This window comes from Piliocolobus tephrosceles, chromosome 1 (assembly GCF_002776525.5).
Source record: "Piliocolobus tephrosceles isolate RC106 chromosome 1, ASM277652v3, whole genome shotgun sequence".
NCBI lineage: Eukaryota > Metazoa > Chordata > Mammalia > Primates > Cercopithecidae > Piliocolobus > Piliocolobus tephrosceles.
In genome coordinates, this window is record NC_045434.1 from 184,562,341 (window position 1) to 184,579,550 (window position 17,210).

The 17,210-nt window shown below is 46.1% G+C and overlaps 2 protein-coding genes across 2 annotated transcripts in view; both read left to right on the forward strand.

The window, feature by feature from the left end:
* INPP5B (inositol polyphosphate-5-phosphatase B) overlaps positions 1-8,222 on the forward strand; it is an 86,157-nt gene extending 77,935 nt beyond the window's left edge. The window contains 5 exon segments of the mRNA XM_026455704.2: positions 636-749; positions 2,619-2,703; positions 3,316-3,443; positions 4,846-4,957; positions 6,829-8,222. Coding sequence (XP_026311489.1) covers positions 636-749; positions 2,619-2,703; positions 3,316-3,443; positions 4,846-4,957; positions 6,829-6,944 — 555 coding nt within the window. The 3' untranslated portion in view covers positions 6,945-8,222.
* Positions 8,223-8,329: 107 nt separating this feature from the next.
* Positions 8,330-17,210, forward strand: part of MTF1 (metal regulatory transcription factor 1) — a 53,394-nt gene continuing 44,513 nt past the window's right edge. The window contains exons 1-2 of the mRNA XM_023196494.3: positions 8,330-9,397; positions 11,492-11,950. Of these exons, the coding sequence (XP_023052262.2) occupies positions 11,543-11,950 (408 nt within the window). The 5' untranslated portion in view covers positions 8,330-9,397; positions 11,492-11,542. The remainder of the gene's footprint in view (positions 9,398-11,491; positions 11,951-17,210) is intronic.

Here is a 17,210-nt window from a genome sequence, read left to right on the forward strand (position 1 = left end):
CTAACACTTTGGGAGGCTGAGGCAGGTGGATTGCTTGAGCTCAGGAGTTCAAGACCAGCCTGAGCAACATGGTAAAACCCCGTCTCTACTAAAATATAAAAAATTTGCCAAGGCGTGATGGCACACACCTGTAATCCCAGCTACTAGGGAGGCTGAGACAGGAGAATTGCTTGAACCTGGGAGGTGGAGGTTGCAGTGAGCCGAGATCGTCTAGCCTGGGCGACAGAGTGAGACTCCGTCTCAAAAAAATAAAAATAAAAATAAAAAATAAAAATCAAAACAGTGCCTGGGCCTTGAACTCAGATTTTTGGACTCCCAAGCCTGTGCTGTTTCCTCACCAGACCACATCTTCTCTCTGGTTCTATAGTGAAATGCTATAGGAATGATTTTTTTCCTAAAAAGATGGTGCATATTTCACCTGATTCATTGAAACTGCTTGTCATAACCCTCTCCTGATTCTCAAAAATTACCTTTTGTTCCTTGATCATACCACCTGATTTCATTTCTGTCTGTGGAATGTGTGGTTGGGGGCAGTGAAATATTTTCCTTTTTCCGTGGGTTTGCCGTCCCCATGCCATGCATTTTCCTGGAGCCAGCCTGGCAGAAGTTCTGTCATGATCTTGATTGTTTTCCAGACTCTGATGCCAATACGGACTGGAGATGATTGCAGCCAGTTGGAGAGCCCCATGGAAATCCCCAAAGAGCTCTGGATGATGGTTGATTACCTGTACCGAAATGCTGTCCAGCAGGTAGGTTCTGTTTAAGCATTCAGACCTGATTGAGGCCAGGTTGCCTTGAGAAGGACCATCAGCCCCAAGAACTTTTTGCATAAGGAACCTGTGGAGAACTGTTCTTCACCCAGGGAGGGGAGGAAGGATAGATAGTATGCCATGTTTCACACTCCTGGGAGACCCTGCTATTTTTTTTTTTTTTTTTTTTTTTTTTGAGACAGGGTCGTATTCTGTTGCCCAGGCTGGAGTGCAATAGTGCAATCTCAGTTCACTGCAACCTCTGCTCCTGGGTTCAAGTGATTCTCCCGCCTCAGTCTCCCAAGTAGCTGGGATTACAGGCACCCGCCATCATGTCTGGCTAATTTTTGTATTTTTGTAGAGATGGAGTTTCACCATGTGGGCCAGGCTGGTCTTGCAACTTCTGACCTCAGGTGATCTGCCCGCCTCAGCCTCCCAAAGTGCTGCGATGACAGGCATGAGCCACCGCGACCTGCCAGAGGCCCTGCTATTACATGCAGGGAGGCCTCTCAGGATGTCATCACTCTCCTTCGGGAACTCTCACCAGCTTCTGGGAATGGGTGGGGCCAACTTGTTGATAAACCAAGCAGAGGCAGGGGACCAGATGCAACCCCTGGGCCACGGATTTGGAGGCCTGATTTCTAGAGTGACTAGGGCAGGCTTCACTAATCAGATTGGTTAGTTTCACTGACCTGTTTATGTAGGTTTCAGGGAGACCTATACAAACTACAAGCCCACTTGACCACTTCAAAGCAACATCCTTTTTTTTTTAAATATGCATTCTTATGATATTCCATTTTCACTTTTTTCCCCCTCACATTTATTGAGAGTTGCAGTGTACCAATTACTGTTCTAATTGTTTTTTACAGCATTGCCTCTAGTTTCCACAGTAGTTCTCAGATGAGGAAACAGATGCCTGGAAAGGTGAATAACTTGGTTAACGTCCCCAAGCTGATAAATGGGCAGAGGTGGAATTTGAATACAGTGAATCTGGCTAGAGAAGTCATATTCTTCAGTGCTGTACTATTCTACCTTCTCTGTAGCCCTCCTTTCAAATGGAACTTTTGAGCAATACATATAATATTGTTATTATTTAGTTACATGGTATTAAGTCATTTTGTAAAACAAATGAACATAAAGTATCCTGAGACTAATGGAAATAGCTTTGTTGCCATAATCTGTTTTTATTGAGATGGAGTCTTGCTCTGTCACCAAGCTGGGGTGCAGTTCACCATCTTGGCTCACTGCAACCTCCACCTCCCGGGTTGTAGCAATTCTCCTGCCTCAGCTTCTCGAGTAGCTGGGATTACAGGCATGTACCACCAAGCCCAGCTAATTTTTGTATTTTTATTAGAGACAGGGTTTCACCATGTTGGCCAGGATGGTCTCAATCCCGTGATCCGCCCGCCTCTGCCTCCCAAAGTGCTGGGATTACAGGCATGAGCCAACACGCCTGACCTCTGCCATAATCTTATTTGCCCAAAGCATTGGGGTGCCTTGTTAGTGTTCTCTTATGCTCTTATGCACTGTATATTTTCTTCATTTTTTTTCCCCCTGGGTAATCCCTCTATACTACTGCAGGAAACATAGCTGCTTTTATGTTTTCTCCAATGTTGGATCTTCTTGTGTGTTGTGTGCCCTACCCATAGTTTTATAGTAGATGCCTGAAGACCTATTGTAGAAACTTGCCTGGGAAGGCCTGCAAGATGAATTAGCCACATCAGCCTAAATCAGATCATCTGTTAGGGTGATTCAGAGGCCTCACCACACTGCTCCTTTTTGCATTCTGCTAGTGATATTGCCAGGTCAGGAAATCATTGATGATTTTCTGAGAAAATAATTGTTTTGTTACTGTTTTCCCTTTTGCAGGAAGATCTGTTTCAGCAACCAGGCCTGAGGTCAGAATTTGAACATGTCAGGGACTGCTTGGATACTGGAATGATTGATAACCTCTGTATCCTTCAGACATTCAACTGTGTGTGTGTGTGAGAGAGACAGAGAGAATATGAGTGAGAGAGAGAGAGAGAATATGAGTGAGAGAGGTGAGAAAAAGGAAAGTATTTCATGGCTCAAAATCTGATATTGTATCCTCAGCTACCATGTTTTATTTAAAGTTTGCATAGAGAAGGCTTTACACTTTTATTTTATTATTTTTGAGATAGGGTCCATCTCTATCACCCAGGCTGGAGTGCAGTAGTGTGATCTTGGATCACTGCAGCCTTTACCTCCTGGGCTCAAGCGATCCTCTACCTTAGCCTCCCAAGTAGCTTGGACCACAGGTACATACTACCACACCTGGCTAATTTTTGAACTTTTTGTAGAGGCAGGGTTTTACCATGTAGCCCAGGCTAAGAATTTACGACTTTAAGCAACCAATAGAGCAGGAACTCAGGAGGGCCTGGCTCACCTGACAAACAATGTGGCCCCTTCGAGAAGTTAGGCTGGCATCCTAGCCCTGAGCAGAGAGCCTGACAGGGTAGTCAGCACTTCTGGCACATGCTTGCTCCTGGGCCTTTTCCTAACCATGGGCAGCAGCATCATCGGTTCCTTAACAACGGGCCAAAAGCTGCCAGCAATCATTCTGTAGCCGAAGCCCTGCTGCTTTTCCTGGAGAGCCTTCCAGAGCCTGTCATCTGTTACAGCGCCTACCATAACTGCTTGGAGTGTTCTGGCAACTACACAGCAAGCAAACAGGTGAGAGGTAGCATTGAGCAGCATGTGGTTAGCCCCAGACCCCATGGGGCTGAGGGAACAGAGTGGACACAGTTCCTCAAGTGCAGCATCTCAGAAACTGAACACCTTATCTTTCCTTCTCAAACCTGTTCTTTCTCTTATGTCTTTGTTTCTTTTAATGGCATCAACCTTAATTCCAGTGAGTCAACCTCAAAACCTGAGTCATTTCTGACTCCACCCTCTCCTTGTCTCCCGCGTGCCCAGTCTTGTTACTCTATTCCCTGTCCTCTCTCTTCCATTCTCATTGCCAGTCTCGTTGCTCTATCCCCCGTCCTCTCTCTTCCATTCTCATTGTACCTAGCTTGGCTCAGTGCCCTGCATTCATGGTCTCCTATTGATTTGTTTTGCACACTGCCATCAGATTGTGTATTCTAAAGCTATTGTCATTTGACTGTTGGTCAAAAACCATACTTGGCTCTCTATTGCCAATTACTGATCTTAAATATCGAAGACTTTCTATGATCTAGCTTGGTGGTTCACACATACAACAGGCCTTGGCAGAATAATCTAGAAAACTTGCCAATAATAGAGATTCTAAAGCCATACCCCAAATCCACTGAATCACAATCACTTTTTTTTTTTTTTTTTTGAGATGGAGTCTTGCTGTATTACCTAGGCTGGAATGAATTGCACGATCTCGGCTCACTGTAACCTCTGCCTCCCAGGTTCAAGTGATTCTCCTGCCCCAGCCTCCTGAGTAGCTGGGATTACAGGCGTACACCACCGCACCTGGCTAATTTTTGTATTTTTAGTAGAGATGGGGTTTCACCATGTTGGCCAGGCTGGTCTTGAACTCCTGACCTCAGGTGATCCACCTGCTTCGGCCTCCCAAAGTGCTGGGATTATAGGCATGAGCCACTGAGCCCGGCCCATCATCACTTTTGGAATCTATTTTGTTCAAGCTTCCAAACTGATTCTGATATACAGATAGCTGGAGTACTCATTGATCAGGGCCTGATCAACCCTTCTAGTTATGCTCCTGCCAAAATTGACTTCTCATAAAGTGTTCTCTCTACTTATCTCACTATTTCCCTTCTCCTGCCCTTTTTTATACTTTCCTTGCTCTAAATAACCCCATTTCTTATCTCTGTAAGTCCAATTTTGTCTTATATTCAAGACCCAGCTAAAATGTCTTATTTCCTTCAGTCTTATAGGAACATGTAGTTAAAAGTTTGACTTCTAAATTCATGTTGCATTTGACTCCTACCTCTCTTTTGGTACTTATGCCAAGTAGTAAGCAACCAGTTTTCTGTGCACAGTCTTTCTTGTGCACTTGAATCATGTACACAGTTCTTGGACTATAGTAGCCACTTGACAAATAATTCAGTGAACAAAAGACAAATGCCAGTTCTTTCTCTTTCAGGTCATTTCTACTCTCCCCACATTCTACAAAAATGTCTTCCACTACTTGATGGCGTTTTTACAAGAACTGCTGAAAAATTCAGCAAAAAATCATTTGGATGAGAATATTCTAGGTAAGCAGCCAAATGTCTATGGAAAGCATTTCTGCAAACTGAGACTTGTAATGAGAAATGAGGTTGAGGAGGGTCCCAGGTCCCTTGCAGCAGAACTAAAATGTCAAGCTCTGGGCAAAGATTTTTTAAAGCAGAAAGTTTTGCATTTGGACACTCCTCCCTAATCCTAACAACATAAGAATAAGTATAGTCATGGGCTGAGTGCGGTGGCTCACACCTGTAATCCTAGCACTTTGTGAGGCTGAGGTGGGCAGATCACCTGAGGTCAGGAGTTTGAGACCAGCCTGGCCAACATGGTGAAACCCCACCTGTACTAAAAATACAAAAATTAGCTGGGTGTGGTGGCGCATGCCTGTAATCCCAGCTAAACGGGAGGCTGAGTTGGGAGAATTGCTTGAAACCAGGAGGCGGAGGCTGCAGTGACCCAAGATGCCACTGCACTCCAGCCTGGGTGACAGAGTGAGACTCCATTCCCCTCGCCCCCCCAAAAAAGTATAGTCATGTACCATATATCATCTTGGTCAACGAAGGACCACATATACGATGGAGGGCCAATAAGATTATAATACTGTGGTTTTGTGTGTGTGTTTGTGTGCTTAAGAAAGTCTCACTCTGTCACCCAGGCTGGAGTGCAGTGGTGTGATCTCAGCTCACTGCAACCTCCGCCTCCTGGGTTCAAGTGATTCTTCTGCCTTGGCCTCCTGAGTAGCTGGGATTATAGGTGCTTGCCACTATGCCCAACTTTTTAATTAAATTTAATTAATTAATTAATTAATTTTTTTAGAGACGGAGTCTCGCTCCGTCGCCAGGCTGGAGTGCAGTGGCATGATCTCAGTTCACTGCAACCTCCACCTCCCGGGTTCAAGCAATTCTCCTGCCTCAGCCTTACAAGTAGCTGGGACTACAGGCACGCACTACCACACCCAGCCAATTTTTGTATTTTTAGTAGAGACAGGGTTTCACCATGTCGGCCAGGATGGTCTCAATCTCTTGACCTCATGATTCCACCCGCCTCGGCCTCCCAAAGTGCTGGGATTAGAGGGCTGAGCCTCCGTGCCCGGCTTTTTTTTTTTTTTTTTTAAGGGCAGTGACCAGCCCAACGTGCCCACCCTCCCCGCTGCAGGATGGGAGAGGGCTGGGAGCCAGATGGCCACTCCGGCCCTCACAGCCACCCCCCGGACCGGGGCCACAGGGCCACACCCTCCAATGCCCACACCTTAGCCATCCCTACCATGCTCATGGAACCTTGTCTCAGCATGGGGACAAGCCCCTACCGGGACAGGGGGTGGTGGGGGGAGGAGGCGGGAACCAAAGAGGCAGGACACCAAGCAGGGCCGTTTCCCCTATAACCTCCCAACCTCAGCCACCTCTGACACAGCACCATTCCCCTTGGAAAGTCCACTGGCAGGACAGGCTAATTTTTGTATTTTTAGTAGAGATGGGATTTCATCATGTTGGCCTAGCTTGGTCTTGAACTCCTGGCCTCTAGTGATCTGCTCACTTTGGCTTCCCAAAGTGCTGGGATGACAGGTGTGAGCCACCATGCCCGGCTCATAATACCATATTTTTGATGTGCCTTTCCTATGTTTAGATATATTTGGATGCACACATACTTAGCACTGTGTTACAACTGCCTGTAGTATTCAGTATAGTAACATGCTGTACAGAAGCCTAGGAGCAATAGACTATACCATATAGAATTGTGTAAGTACAAGTGTAAGTTTGTGAAAGTTTAAGTACACTCTGATGTTTGCACAATGACAAAATCACTTAATGACACATTTCTCAGAACATATCCCTGTTGTTAAGTGATGTGTGTCTTTAGTACCTTCTTTTGCTGAATCATTTCTCCTCTGTGTTTTTTCTTGCAGCTAGCATATTTGGCAGCTTATTGCTTCGAAACCCAGCTGGTCACCAAAAGCTTGATATGACAGAGAAGAAAAAGGCTCAAGAATTTATTCACCAGTTCCTCTGCAACCCACTCTGAGCCTCTATCTCTCGCCTCCTATTTTACTTGAGGCTGCCAATTACCAGCCCCACCTGTTTCAGCTTAAGAGATGCCTTAAGATAATTATGTGAGGCCAGTTGGTAGCAAGAATGGCAGCTATTTCCTGAGCCTAGTACCCTGACTAAGCCCACCATTGGTTAGCACACTCAGTGCTGTGAGTCGTGAAGACACGGGAGAAAATCCGCCATAATAAAACTGACATTCAATTTTCAACTTTAGTTATTTAACACAGATTGATCTTTTTTTTTTTTTTTTTGAGACGGAGTTTTGCTTTTGTTGCCCAGCCTGGAGTGCATTGGCGTGGTCTTGGCTCACTGAACCTCTGCCTCTCGAGTAGCTAGGATTATAGGTGTCTGCCACCACGCCTGGCTAATTTTTTTGTATTTTTAGTAGAGACAGGGTTTCACCATGTTGGCCAGGCTGGTCTCGAATGCCTGGCCTTAGGTGATGCAGGCCTCCCAAAGTGCTGGGATTACAGGTGTGAACCACCACGCCTGGCCTAAAATGTTTTTAAATAACTGTATTTGTTTTACTCACTCACCCTACCTCCAGGGCATAGTCAGTGCCTTCCCTGTAGCCTGGGCTGAGATCCCCATGAGCAGATATTTGATGGAAAGTCCTGAAAGGCCAACGAGTTGGATGGCAAGAATGCAGGCAGAAGCTGCTGGGTAGAACAGGCCACAGCCACCCCAGATGCTTTCAGTGCTCTGTCTGAGGACGTGTATATGCATATGCAAACTCTACCCCCGTTCCTGCCCAGATAATGGCTCGATAACTCTGAAGCTGGTTGCTCAGCCTCTGAGGGCAATACAGGCATTTAAAAAATTAAAATGACCAGGCACAGTGGCTCACGCCTGTAATCTCAGCACTTTGGGAGACTAAGGTGGGAGGATCACTTGAGACCAGGAGTTTGGGACCAGCCTGGGCAACACAGGGAGACCCCATCTCTACAAAAACATTTTTAAAAAATTAGCTGGGCGTGGTGATGCATGCCTGTGGTCTGTTACTTGGGAGGCTGACGTGGGTGGCTCACTTGAGCACAGGAGTTTAAGGCTGCAGTGAGCTATGAACACATCACCGTACGCCAGCCCAGGTGAGAGAGGGAGACCCCGTCTCTAAAAATGTAAAATTACTGAAAAAATGAGTGTTCGGTGAAACAAGTGGGATTTTCCGGGTCAGCAAGTCTTCCAAACTGTATATGATGCTTCCCGTCTCCATGTGTAATATATTTTAATGATAAATGTATTTTTAACGGTGGTTGTATATGTTTTTATCTCTTAAGAGATGGCAGTTTGCTGCAGCTGGACTTTGTGGCTCAAGCCTTGGGGCCAAAGAGACATATTCCTGGCAGTCTGGTGGGCACCAGTCACTATTCACATACTTCCAGCAAGAAATGGTTATGGCACTGGCCTGAACCCCTTGACCCCTGGTCTAGTCTTTGGAGTTGTCCAACTCTGAATATTCGAGAGAAGCAGCTTATGGTTAAAACAGGCAGTGGCAGCTGGGAGGATCTAACAGCTAGATCCTCCAGGCATTTGGAAAGGACAGGGGCATAACGAAGGCACATGCAGAATCGCTTCCTGGTACGAATGCCCACTATTGGGCACTGTAAAATGGGTTTAAGACACGGGCCAGCAGAACAATGTGAAAGGTTAAAGAAGGGAGTGGCCGGTAGGTGGCGCTAACTGGCCCGGGCATGAGTCCCGCCGAAGCTGCGTCCTCTTGCAGGGGAAGAAAGTTGGGACCGCCAGCCTGGGCAAGAGTGTGAGAAGAGAGCTGGGCGTCCTAGGCAAGCGCGTGAGAAGGGAAAAGGCGGCGGCGTCCTCTCCAGCTGGGCTCAGAATACTCTTAGTTCTGCCTTTGGGGTCTTCTCTTCCTTTCTGGGCCTCCCGTCTGTGTTAACTTTGATGGGTGCTGAAGGGAAGGCCGAGGCCCCGGCGGGAGAAACCTGGGCACGTCGCGGTCGTCCAGGCTCCCCTGGCGGGTTGGAGCCAGGGTTCTGACTGCCAACTGTGGTCCTTCCCGCTGTTGCTGTGGCTGCCAGGGCGAGGGCGGGCAGCGCAAACCTGGCTGAGGACATTTCGGATTCTTCCTTGAGGATTCGTTCCCTTCTCCTTGATTCCAGTGCCGCGAGGGCGACACCCTGCGGGCCGCCCGTGACACCCCGGGCGCTTCCCCACGCGAATAAACTCACCTTCTGGGCGCCTTCCCCTCGGTGCCCCGCCCCGCCCCTCCCGCTCGCCAATTGGAGGCTGCAGCTCAGCCCCCTGACAACCTGAACCAACCAGAGGCGCCAGGGAGGGGCGGATCCGCTGTCCCCTCCTTCCTCCGGAAAGCGGAAGCGGAAGTGACGTTGGGGAAGGTGGGGGCAATCATGGTGCCGCTGGGGAGGGGAGAAGCTGCTGCTGCCGCCGTTGCCGGGAGCCGCGGAGGTAAAAGGCGAAACTAGACTTGGCCTGGGCTTGGGACTTACTGGGGGGCGTGGGACTTAGGCTCCCTCCTGAAGCATTTCCCAATAGAGACCTCAGTCTGGTCACCATAGGGACCCCACCCCTTCTCCGTTTCCATGGGGATGGGTATCCAGCCCCCCTTTCCTGTTTCCATGGAGACCTGGACCCTGCCCCTCTCCTCGGTGCATGGAGACCCCCAGCTTGTCTTCAGGTTTTTCTGTGTAGCACTGTGCTGGGGGCTATCTCAGACAGGCTCCTTTTCCCAGCCTTCTCTCAAGGGGGCTCTGTTCGCACTCCTCGTTGGCTACCCTCAAACCTCCTGGTCTTGTTTGTTCCGGACAGTTGGTCTCCGCGTTGCCGCCGAGGGTGCCGGGGCAGCCCACTGGGGCCCTCGGTGCTCTCTTCTCTCTTCTCAGATGCAGCGAAATGTACATCTGTGGGGTTGCGTAAGCCAGAACTAGGGGTCGGGCCGGTACATCCCGGATCCGATCCTTTGGCCTGTCTCTGGTAACTGTCTAGCCACCCCACTAAGTAAAGGCTCACTTTCTAACCCAGAGCAGAAGAGAAAGATAAAATGCAAAGCCAGACTGAAAACTAAAAGGGATGTGCTGATTGTTTTAAAATTTTCTGTTCTGCCTGCCAGACCCACATTTGTAGAGCCTGTGTTTGCAGATGAAGGAAGAATCACTATTCCAGAATGTGAAAGCTTCAAATGTAGTATTTTTCTCAAGAGAATATATCTTCCCAAGATAGTATATCTTCACGAGAGAGTATGTCGCCATGTCTTTCATTCATTTAGCTGACATTTGTATCAGTGTACTATGCTAGGGGCTGTAGAAACAAAAATAATAAGACCCAATTCATTAAGGGACGAGAGCCCACTATACAACCATAACTTCTTGTTGACACCATATTGTTTTAGGACATAAATAGATACAGTGATCTTCATTGTTTGTGCCTGACTGAGGATTAGCCCTTCCACCCAGAAGGTTGAAACATCTGTTCTAGGTAGGAGGGAAGAAATTCACACTTGTTCCTTTACTATTTACCAAACATTGTGCTTTACATATGTTGCCTCTTTTATTCCTTATAAAAACTTTGAGAGAACAGGAATTACTAGTCCCACCTTGCACATAAGAAAAACGAGGCACAGAAAAGTTACCCATGTAGTAAAAGGCCAAGCCAAGATTTGTAGGTAGATGACTCTGCCTCCAAAGCCTTGCTCCTTCTACCATAAACTACATGAAACCATTTACTGCTTCATGGTCTGATTTGGAGGGTATTTGAGTGGAGTTTCTCTTAAGATTTGTAGCAACTCAGCCTTTAAGCAGCTACTGTTCTGTTTGCTCTTTTGTCCCCTTTAAATATTTTGACCAAGTTTCAAATTGTTTGACAGGCGTATTCAGAGGGTCTTATGAAGTTATTACTTCAATTTTTGAAAAGCTTTTTTCTTTTCTTTTCTTTTCTTTTCCTTTCTTGTAGAGATGGGGGTCTCACTATGTTGACCAGGCTGATCTCAAACTCCTGGCCTCAAGCGATCCTCCCATCTCAGCCTCCCAAAGTGCTGGGATTACAGGCATGAGCCACCATGCCCGGCCAGCATTGCTTTTCTTTAAAAATGACTTGATGGGCCGGGCGCGGTGGCTCACGCCTGTAATTCCAGCACTTTGGGAGGCCGAGGCGGGCAGATCACGAGGTCAGGAGATCAAGACCATGGTGAAACCCCGTCCCTACTAAAAATACAAAAAATTAGCCAGGCGTAGTGGCAGGCACCTGTAGTCCCAGGTACTCGGGAGGCTGAGTCAGGAGAATGGCGTGAACCCGGGAGGCAGAGCTTGCAGTGGGCCGAGATCATGCCACCACTCCAGCCTGGGCAACAGAGTGAGACTCTGTCTCAAAAAAAAATGACTTGATGGTTTTAAAGTTAAAATAAAATAAAAAAAGTTATTCCCAAGGATGGTTTTTCATTTGCTTTAGCTTGCTCTTTAAATGAGAGGGAAAATGAACCTTGTGGTTGCTGAGGAGGTGCGTGGGTCTTGTGGTATGACTCTTAACTCTGGCTTTGTTCTGTTACAGACAAGTCATTACATTTTCATTTCTCACAATTGGGCTGAGCACAGCTGAACCATGGGGGAACACAGTCCAGACGACAACATCATCTACTTTGAGGCAGAGGAAGATGAGCTGACCCCTGATGATAAAATGCTCAGGTTTGTGGATAAAAACGGACTGGTGCCTTCCTCATCTGGAACTGTTTATGATAGGACCACTGTTCTTATTGAGCAGGACCCTGGCACTTTGGAGGATGAAGATGATGATGGACAGTGCGGAGAACACTTGCCTTTTCTAGTAGGGGGTGAAGAGGGCTTTCACCTGATAGATCATGAAGCAATGTCCCAGGGTTATGTGCAGCACATTATCTCACCAGATCAGATTCATTTGACAATAAACCCTGGTTCCACACCCATGCCAAGAAATATCGAAGGTGCAACCCTCACTCTGCAGTCGGAATGTCCGGAAACAAAACGTAAAGAAGTAAGTAAAACAGTCAGTGAGGGCCTAGTTTGGTTTTGGGGCAAGTCCTTACAAAATTCTTGGTGCAAATTTTAGCTGGGGAGTGAAGGAGTGCGTGGGGTTAGAACTTATAGTAGTTTTGCTTATCAGCAACACATATGCTTCAGGTTTTGTTGTGATTGCTTCTGGAACTTTTGGTTTGTATAGCCATGTTGAAATTTGGGAATATGAAATTGTAATTTCTTGAATTTCCTTCCCCAAATCATAAATAAAACAGAAATTTCACTTAAGTAGGCCCATGTTTCTGGTGCTAAAATGACTATTTAGCTTATCTAACAGGGAAATAACTAGAGTTGGCTTATTTGATAAAGAAATAACTATCTTTGGCTTATCTCCACGTTGTGTTTAAATGATTTGTTTTGGAGATGAGTATCTGCTGGAATATGTTTTATTATCTTAGTGAATGTTTAATGAACTTTTATTTCACGTGGCACACACCTGTAATCCCAGCACTTTGGGAGGCTGAGGCAGGTGGATCACTTGAGGTCAGGAGTTCAAGAGCAGCCTGGCCAACATGGTGAAACCCTGTCTCTGCTAAAAATATAAAAATTAGCCAGGCGTGGTGGTGCATGGCTGTAATCCCAGCTACTCAGGAGGCTGAGGCAGGAGAATCACTTGGACCCGGGAGGCAGAGGTTGCAGTGAGCCGAGATCATGCCACTGTACTCCAGCCTGGGTGATAGAGTGAGACTCCATCTAAAAAAAAAAAAAGAAAGAAAGAAAGAAAGAAATTCAGGCTGGGCACAGTGGCTGATGCCTGTAATCCCAACACTTTCTGTAATCCCAGCACTGGGAGGCTGAGGCAGGTGGATCACCTGAGGTCAAGACCACCCTGGCCAACATGGTGGAACCCCGTCTGTTCTAAAAAGAGAAAAATTACCCAGGCATGGTGGTGGGTGCCTGTAATCCCAGCTATTTGGGAAGCTGAGGCAGGGGAATTACTTGAATCCAAGAGGTGGAGGTTGCAGTGAGCCAAGATCGCACCACTGTACTCCAGCCTGGATGACAGAGAGAGACTCAGTCTCAAAAAAAAAAGGGGAAATTCAGGCAAGAGGCAGTAAATAAGAGCAGGTTATCTGAAATAAGTTTTCATTTTCATGTTTAGCTAATGTGAGTAAGGTGATGCATGTCAGGATGCTTTGAAAACTGCAAAGCATTTTACAAATTACATTAGTGGTTATTATTAGCAGAATAAAAGTTCTGGTTTAAAGGTAGTGAAATACATTATCCAGGAACTTTTTTTTTTGAGACGGAGTTTTACTCTTGTTGCCTAAGCTGGAGTGCAACGGCACGATCTTGGCTCACTGCAACCTCTGCCTCCTGGGTTCAAGCAATTCTCCTGCCTCAGCCTCCTGAGTAGCTGGGATTATAGGCAGGCGCCACGATGCCCAGCTAATTTTTTGTATTTTTAGTAGAAATGGGGTTTCACCATGTTAACCAGGCTGGTCTCGAATTCTTGACTTCAGGTGATCCACCCGCCTCAGCCTTCCAAAGTGCTGGGATTACAGGCATCAGCCACCACGCCTGGCCTATCCAGGAACTATTACAGGTCAATTAGAAAAAAATAGGCCACTGGTAGTTACAGTACCAAGGACTAAATGTAAGATGTTACTAAACAGAAATAGGGTGAATAATTTAGCAATATCCTTTTCACTGTGGTTGAGGTCTTGAAATTGCATATGGCTTATTGATGGCATATCACTTTACCTTTGCTAACCTTAGAGAGACCATCTTGTCTCACCTCCTACCCTATGCAGAAATTTCCCTATGGCATCTCTGACATCAGTTAATCTTGTTTCTGCTTGAAGACATCCAGAACAACAAGAGTACAGTGTTTCATACCTCAGCCCAATACATTTGTTAGCCAGCTCTGATTGTTAGAAAGCTTTTACTTGTATAAAACCAAAACCTTCCTTTCTGCAGGTGCTGCCCACTGGTTCTAGATCTGCCTTCCTGAGTAAACTTCCTCCCACAGGACTGTCCATCAGCTATTTGAAGATCATGGTTTTTTCTTCCTCTTGTATAGGCTAACCACCTCCATTTACTTAAATGTCCCTCTGTGACATTTTCCCCAGTCTCTCATCAGCCTAGTCACCTTTGATTATATGAATTCCAGTTTTCCAAAGTGCTTTTTTTTTTCTTTTCTTTTTTTGAGACGGAGTTTCACTCTTGTTGCCCAGGCTGGAGTACAATGGCACGATCTCGGCTCACTGCAACCTCTGCCTCCCAGGTTCAAGTGATTCTCCTGCCTCAGCCTCCTGAGTAGCTGGGATTAGAGGCATGTGCTACCACACCCAACTAATTTTGTATTTTTAGTAGAGACAGCGTTTCTCCATGTTGATCAGGCTCATCTTGAACTCCTGACCTCAGGGGACCCACCTGCCTTGCCCGCCCAAAATCTGGGATTACAGGCATGAGCCACCACGCCTGGCCCCAAAGTCCTTTTAAAATCTGCAGTTGAGCACAGTCTCATAAGTGTGAGTCAATTAGCATTGAAAACAGTATGGCTCTTATCTCTTAATATGGACACTGGACTACGATTACTATATGGTCTATATTTTATCAGCAACATCTTACTGTTAGCTTATAGTTGGAAATTTCTAGAGTAGTGCTTCTTAACTGCGGGCAGTTTTGCCCTCAGGAGATGTTTGGGAATGTCTAGAAACATTTTGTATTGTCACACTGTGGAAGTGATACTGGAATCTAGTGGGTAGAGGTTAAAGACATTGTTAAATGTTTTACAGTGCACAGGACAGCCCCCTACAACAAAGAACTGGCCCAAAATAGCAATAGTGCTGGGATTGAGAAACCCTGCTCTAGTTTATTCTCATGTATGCAGCTGTCAGATCTTACAAAAATGAAAATGGGGACCTGCCTGTAGGCCCTATTAAAAATATCTCCTGGCCGGACATGGTGGCTCACGCCTGTAATCCCAACACTTTGGGAGGCCAAGGCGGGTGGATCACCTGAGGTCAGGAGTTCGAGACCAGCGTGGCCAACACAATGAAACCCTGTCTCTTAAAAATACAAAAAGTTAGCTGGGCTTGGTGGCAGATGCCTGTAATCTCAGCTACTCCAGAGATTGAGGCAGGGTAATTGCTTGAACCCGGGAGGTGGAGGTTGCAGTGAGCCAAGACGTGCCACTGCACTCCAGCCTGGGCACCAAGAACGAAACTCTGTCTCAAAAAATAAAAAATAAAAATATCTCCCTATGAAATTTTATCTTGTTGATTCCAGTCCAATATTTGAGCTTGTAGGGGGGTTCATTTCAACTCAACAAACATTTAGAGAGCAAAATGCTGTTATGCTCTGTGGACGCTGCAGATGGTTGTGGTAGTAGATTTATAGCATAGAAGCAGAAATTATTTACACCAGTAATCATAACAGCAAACACAATGTGGGAAATGTGAAGGAGAGGTACAAATATTGCACTGTGAGCACAGGGAAGCTCACCCTTAATTCTGGGATCAGGGAAGTCTTGTGAAAAAAGTGGCGTTTGAGCTGGTCTTAAAGAATACATACAATTTAGGAAAAAAGCAGGAGGTTTTTCCAAGAGAGAGGAACAGCATGAAACAAGGAATGCAGGTGGGAGACAGGCCATTTTTCAGGGAATAGCCAGTTGTCCTGTTACAACAGAGTCAGCACACTTTTTTCTGCATAGGGCTAAATAGTAAATATTCTGGGCTTTGCCGGCTATAAGGTCTCTGTTGGAACTACTCCATTCTTCCATTGTAGCACAAAAGCAGCCATAGACAATACATAAATGAATGAACACGACCAAGTTCTGATAAGACTTTACAAAAACAGGCAATGGGGTGGATTTGGTTCACTGGCTGTAGTGTGTCGACCCTTAGACTAGAACATAGGAGTAGAAGGAGATAAGGCTGGAGAGATAACAAAGATCCAAACATGGGAGGCAGTGATAACCTTCCATGGGTTTTGAACTGTACTTTTCTAGAAATGGTGGGAAACCATTGGAGGTGTCTAAGCCAAGGCTAGAGTGGTTAGAAAGAGAATGTGGTTAGAGTAGCATTTTAGAAAGACTGGTCTGGCAGCAGAGGTAGCTTGGAGGCAGAGGAAAACTGGAGACTTTCTGCCCAGTTAGGAGACAGTTGTAGTTTATGTTTGGGGGTTTCATTTAAATCTGAAGAAAGGATAGTGGCCTTGTTCATGAGAAGAATCAAGAGCTTTTGTAGAGGTATGAGAGAACTTTGTACATGTTATTGGAGTTTCATGAATGAGCCATGAGTTGGGAATGATTCAAAGGTTTTGAATAGGCCGGGCACAGTGACTTGTGCCTGTAATCCCAGCACTTTCAGAGGCCGAGGTGAGTGGATCACTTGAGGTCTGGAGCTCTAGACCAGCCTGGCCAACATGGTGAAACCCTATCTCTACTAAAAAGACAAAAGCTATCTGGTCATGGTGATGCATGCCTGTAGTCCCAGCTACTTGGGAGGCTGAGGCAGGAGAATCACTTGAACCCAGAGGGCAGAGGGTGCAGTGAGCCAAGATTGTGCCACTGCTCTCCAGCCTGGGCAACAAGGTGAGAATCTGTCTCAAAAAAAAAAAAAAAAAAAAGGTTTTGAATCATGTTGATTGAAAGGATTCATCCATTTTCCCAAATTTGTTGAGTTTCTGCTGTGTCTTAGCACAGCTTTTTGATGGAACTTCAAATCTAGGTGAAGAGTTAAGCAGTTAAGAGTCTGTTGTGATAGATATTTTAACAGAGGTGTATTCGAAGTGCTGTGTGCATGCTGAGGAGAAAGTGGCTAACTCTGCTCCCTGCACCCTCCAAATGGTCATCCCATTCATAGGAATCAAGAAAGATGGGAAAGGGAAAAAGTTTTGGTGGGGTAATTAATGAGTTTGGTAGGAGTGTGTTGAACATATAGTCCTTGGAGAAAAGTAACATGAACAAATGGAAAGCTCATTGGAAACATGGAAAGCTCATTGGAAACATGTATCTGAGGTCAAAGAAATGGTTTGGAGTTAGAATGGTAGTAGAAAGGGGCCTTCAAACTGTGGATAGTTTACTTAAGGGAGAAGTAAGAGTTGGCCAGAGAACTTCAGGGTTGGAAAGAGAAAGAGGAACCCAAGAAGATCACAGTAGTCAATGGGATGGGTCGACTGCAGTGTTGTGGAAGCTGAAGGAAGAGAGTGTCAACAAATGAGGATATTCCTCTGTGACCCTGCAGAGGGATTGAGGAGCCCCAAAGAAGCCA